Genomic DNA, 6,000 nt, shown 5'->3' on the forward strand with positions numbered 1-6,000 from the left:
TGTCTTGCCAATACGCTGGCGATACTGTTGCACTATCGGTCGGAGGATGGCATTCACGTATCGTACAGCCGTTACGGAGGCCTCCATGACTACCAGCGGCGTACGTCGGCCCCACATGATGCCACCCAATAACAGCAGGGAACCTCCACGTTTCTACATTCGCTGGACAGTGTGTGTAAGTAGTTCAGCGTGACCGGGTTGCCTCCAAGCACATCTCTGACGATTGTGTGGTTGAAGGCTTATGCGACAGTCACGGTTCATTCGGCATGTTGCTGGGACCATTTGTATTGCGCTGCGTGGTTGCAAAGATGGACCTCGCCATGGACGTCGGGAGTACAGTTGCGCATCATGCAGCCTATTGCGCACACGATGTCGTGTGACTGCACGAAAAGCATTATTCGAGATGGTGGCGTTGCTGTCATAGTTCCGCCGAGCAATAATTCGTAGGTAGCGGTCATCCACTGTAGTAGTGGCCCTTGGGCGGCCTGAGCGAGGCATGTCATCGACAGTTCCAGTCTGTCTGTATCTCCTCCATGTCCGAACGACATCGCTTTGGTTCACTCTGAGACGCTTGGACACTTGCCTTGTTGAGAGCCCTTCCTGGCACAAAGTAACAATGCGGACGCGATTCAACCGCGGTACTGACCGTATAGGCACAGTTGAACTACAGACAACAGGAGCCATGTACCCCCTTCCTGGTGAAATGACTGGATCTGATCGGATGTGGACCCCCTTCGTCTAACAAGCGTTGCTCATGCATGGTTGTTTACATCTTTGGGCGGGTTTAGTGACATCTGTGAACAGTCCAAGGGACTGTGTCTGTGATACAATATCCACAGTCAACGTCTATCTTCGGGAGTTCTGGGAACTGTGGTGATGCAAAACTTTTTTTTGATGTGTGTATGTATTTCATTCTGATTATGGGACATGTTGAAGATTGGAGTGCGGAGTATTTTAGGAGTGGGGGAGTGGGGGACAGGGGCAGTAACTATGATCCCCGAGAAACGAACCCTGGATCAACACCTGCATTAATGTGGAAGTTAAAAAAATGGTTCAAATGGCTCTGAGCACTATGGGACTTAACGTCTGAGGTCATCAGTCCCCTAGAACGTAGAACTACTTAAACCTAACTAACCTAAGGACATCACACACGTCTATGCCCGAGGCAGAATTCGAACCTGCGACCGTAGGGGTCGCGCAGCTCCAGACTGAAGCGCCTAGAACCGCTCGGCCACACCGGCCGGCGTAGGAGTTAAATATAACAGGATGGAGCACACGGTCATGCAGTGAGTAAGTATGGTGGCGACAGGTACTCACGTCGACGGAGATGCCGGGCACGGGGAAGAGGAGGGCCGGCGGCGAGTCGCGGGGCACGTAGCGGTAGAACTCGCGGCCGTCCTTGTACCACTTGACGGAGTACAGCGACTCGCCCTCCAGGTCGAAGCGGCACTGCAGGCGCGCCGACTCGTGGCGCACCGCGTGCGCCGGGATGTGCGCCTCCGCCATCCGCAGGCCCGCCGAGCCTGCAACAGCCGCACTCGTCACCATCGCAGGTTGAAACAAAATGTTCAAATGTGTGTGAAATCTTTTGGGACTTAACTGCTAAGGTCATCAGTCCCTAAGCTTACACACTGCTTAACCTAAATTATCCTAAGGACAAACACACACACCCGTGCCCGAGGGAGGACTCGAACCTCCGCCGGGACCAGCCGCACAGTCCATGACTGAAGCGCCCTGTGGCCGCTCGGCTAATCCCGCGCGGCTCGTCGCAGGTTCCACTGCGACTCGCGGAACAGGCTACACTAGTCCGGTGGGGGTCCCTCAGGCAATGGGATATAGATAGACAGTCGTTTATATTTCAGACCAGGAGCCTCGGTGAAGTCCTCGGCGTGTTGCACGTCGATCTCCACTGGCAGCCGTGGGACACCAAAGCCAGGGACCGTTACCAACACGCGAGGTTTTCACGTCATTGTGGCCGAAGCGATGCAACTTCGGTCCTCCTCAAAAGAACAGCCCTCATCTAGTCACAGACACTAAAAAGCTCGTCTTTAGCTAACATGAGAACCCCGCCTACTAATCATGCAACAGTAGGCCCATAAAACATTAAAAAGAGTGAAGATCAAATTCGCTGGTTACATTGTTACCCTCTATTTACGTGAGAGGGGATTGCAATATCGTACCTGTTCTACTCTTCAAGCCGCCGTACGGTACATGGTCGCGGGCATACTGTACCACAACCAGTCATTTCCTTTTCCGTTCCGTTCATAAACAGAAACACGGAAAAGTTTATCTTATCTTTGTGGTCCTTACGACAAATTTGAGTTGGCGGCAGTAAAAGCGTTCTCAGTCAGCTTCAAATGACGGTTCTCTAAATTTTCTCGATAGTGCGCCTCGATAAAAACGTCCATTTCTCTCCACAGAGTCCGGTTAACTCCGTAATATTTGTGTGTTGGTGGAACCTACCGGTAACAGACCCAACACGCCGCCTTGAATTGCTCGATGTCTTCCTTTAATCCGACTTATGCGGATCCCAAACACTCGAGCAGTGCTCAAGAATGAATCGCACTAGTGTCCCATATGCTGTCCCCTTTACGGATCGATCACACTTTACTAAAATTCAGTATACCAAAGTTGACTATTCACCTTCCCTACTTCAATCCTCACATGCTCGTTCCATTTCGTGTCCCTTTGGAAAGCTACGGCTGGAAATTTAATCGACTTCATTGTGTCAAGCATGACAGCACTACTTATGCGGTTTGTTTCTCCCACTCATTTGCATTATTTTACGTCTTTCTACATTTAGAGTTAGTTGCCACTCAACACACCAATTTTCAATTTTGTCTAACTCGTCTTGCATCCTCCAAAAGTCACTCAACGACGACAGCCTCCTGTACATCTAAGCATTATCAGCAAGCAGCCGCAAATTGATATCTGAATGGAAGGAACAGATCAATCATCCGAGAACGTTGATTCTGAATAAAGAAAAGATAAAACAGTAGTAGCAAATATGACATTAGCGACTAATTTGAGCTCAAAATTGGGGGCCTCGTATGAGACGAACGAATTTTGCTACATTGGAAGCACGACAACGCCTCACGGTCTGTACAAGAAGGTTATACGGCTCATACCGATCCAAGTAAAGACAGCATTCCTCATTGAAACATATGTAACAATGAGCCATATACCGGCTCGTGACTCTACTATCGAAATAAGTTTTCACTCTATTGTATCTTTGCATGTTGTAAACTAGCAACGAAAGTTATCATGTGAGACAGGAGTGCACGGCATGCCCCACTTGTCACATTTAAGAGCGTTGCGTGCGTCGTCTCGCCATGGTGTGGGGTCCTCGTGTAATAGCGTAGCCTATCGATACTGCCGGAGCCGGCACCTCGAAGATCGCTGCGGGCGGCGCTTTGAACATCGCCACCAATGAAGAACCCCCAGGCCGCCGAGCAATGAAGACCGCCAGGACCATGTTATAAGCGACGGGCACCTAGTTATCAGTCTAGGTTACGACTAAATACACCACTTATGAATTGTGATGTCAACATAATGAACAGCTTCGACGATCGAAACTCAACAATTCCACCTGTTGCCGTGGGAACTCCCGAAGGCTCAGTTCTCCCGCCACTATATTTGAATATATGTATTAAAGACATCCACACTGTACCACGGATATCAGTCAGCTTATTTGCAGACGAAACGATTTTCTTAATTACTGGAAAGAAGCCTGACCAACCTCTAGCACGAATCAAACGTCAAGTAGATGCCGTCGAACAGTGGCCATGTGACAACAAAATACAAGTGAACCCGAACAAGATGAAGGTTGTCATATTTACGAAGAGCAGACTTATAATTAACGACAGGCTCCGGCACTCCTCTCAACCAATTCCATGGTCCAAAACGCTCAAATACCCATGCGCCCATCTCGAAAAGATGCTTCTGTAGACGACACACATTCGAGAGAAGAAGACAACTGGACTGAGGAAGTTGGTGCATTAATCCTATTCCAGAAGAGCACAGTTCTGAATCTGCGCACAAAACTACAACTGTACCTCCCCATAGTAGAACTAAATTTATTGTACAGATCGACATCATCAAGAAACAAACTACAAGAACCTACAACTCCTCCAAAATTGATGTTTACTTTGGGTCAGAGGAGCCCCCTGGTGGGTGAGAAATAAAGATCTTCACTGCGAACTAGGCGAGAAATGCCTAAACGAAAAAGTAAAAGACAAGGCCACAAAGACGTTCGACAAGGTCGATGCCATCTTAGGCATAGTATGCCATATAGGTTCAGTAGGGACAGCTGAACCCGCACCAAGGCACAAGTACACAGTTCCGAAGTCAATAGTGGTCGACCCTCCATAAACCAAGACATTAAGACATAGACAGCTTACGAAACCTAAAAAACCACCCATTTAATGGCCCAAATGGTTCAAATGGCTCTGAGCACTATGGGACTCAACATCTGAGGTCATCAGTCCCCTAGAACTTAGACCTACTTAAACCTAACTAACCTAAGGACATCACACACATCCATGCCCGAGGCAGGATTCTAACCTGCGACCGTGTCAGTCACGCAGTTCCGGATTGAAGCGCCTAGAACCGCCCTGCCACCGCGGCCGGCACGCATTTGAAAAAAAAGAAAATTAAACAGAGGGTTCACGGACCCAATTGTGTCAAAAACCCGTCCGATTGAAGCAATAAATAAAATGTGTAAACCTTTTACCTGTAGCATACTCTAAAGAAGTACAAACACCAAAAGTGATTAGACTCCATGCAACACACAAAAAGAAATATTAATCTTTTAGCCGAGATTACTTCCGTGTCGCTAGTTGGTGCCGAACGTTACACGGAATCGTTGATAGTTAGCTCTACCGGTAAACATTTAGTGTACTTAGACGCACGTCCATGTCGGGTCTCTGCTTATAGCTAGCCGCGTCTGCCCCAAATTGTCAAGAGTGTAACATTGCTTTATCCACAAGAAGAGTACAAAATATTGATTTAAAGTGCACTTGTGACGACTAATCTTCAGCCTGCCTGTCCTGATTCCTAGGATGACATATCCTTTTGGCAATCTTCCACCCACTTATAAGTAGCAACGACTTGCATCATTAGACCTCCCTTAGTGGGTTTCAGTCTAACAAGCCGCAAAACAGTTACCACTCACGATTCAAGTGCGTCGATGGAGACACTGCAATGTTTCTTTGTGGTGCAAAGGAAGCCTCATGTCCTGGTCTGTCTTCTACAACTTGAGCCTCATTGTTTCGATGCTTCCACCTTCAGGCCCATTGCAGGCGAACCACTCGGTGTATTGCATATGAGAACACTCGGCCTGAACATGCAGGTTAGTGGCAGAGCGATTGCAGGTGCAAGTAAAAAGCTAGGAGTTGTCTACTTTGTTCACTGAACCGCTAGTGGAGTACTGAAGTAACTTTAATGCGGTGCAGTGTGTGGATAGTTTAAAACCTTGGGTAAACTGTAAAACTGCGTCGTCTTATCAGGTGGTGTGTACTTAAAGAGTATCGGTGACAGACTATCGGGGCTTTTTCAACTGTGTGCATATGGAATTGTCATTTTCTCCTCTTAAAATACGCGAATAAGACGTAAGAGCGCGTATACTGGTATGAAATACCTTCGCCATGAACTGCAGATAATGTATGTAGAGTACTGACTGGAATATTGCCACGACAGAATACTGTATTGTATTCACTCCTACGAATTATGTGATGTGATCACTTACGTTAGTTGCAAACAGAGACCTGCGCATTGCATCTGTTAGAAAACTTGAACGAATCCGTTACAATAATCACGGTCTTCACAAGTAACAATATTTAAAAGGATAGTAGAACACATCCTAGAAATTTTTCAGACGTTTTATATATACCCTCGTAATTATGTATCTGAAACATCATCATCATGTTCTATCTACATCTATATGGATATTCTGTAAATCACATTTAAGTGCCTGGCAGAGGGTTCATCGAACCACCTTCA

The 6,000-nt window shown here is 47.3% G+C and overlaps 1 protein-coding gene across 1 annotated transcript in view; it reads right to left on the minus strand.

Annotated features, from left to right (window-relative positions):
- The window catches only part of LOC126195571 (uncharacterized), a 313,541-nt gene extending 311,993 nt beyond the window's left edge, over positions 1–1,548 (minus strand). Inside the window, exon 1 of the mRNA XM_049934197.1 lies at positions 1,318–1,548. Coding sequence (XP_049790154.1) covers positions 1,318–1,548 — 231 coding nt within the window. The remainder of the gene's footprint in view (positions 1–1,317) is intronic.
- Positions 1,549–6,000: the final 4,452 nt, after the last annotated feature.

Source organism: Schistocerca nitens, chromosome 7 (genome assembly GCF_023898315.1).
Source record: "Schistocerca nitens isolate TAMUIC-IGC-003100 chromosome 7, iqSchNite1.1, whole genome shotgun sequence".
In the NCBI taxonomy this organism is placed as follows: domain Eukaryota; kingdom Metazoa; phylum Arthropoda; class Insecta; order Orthoptera; family Acrididae; genus Schistocerca; species Schistocerca nitens.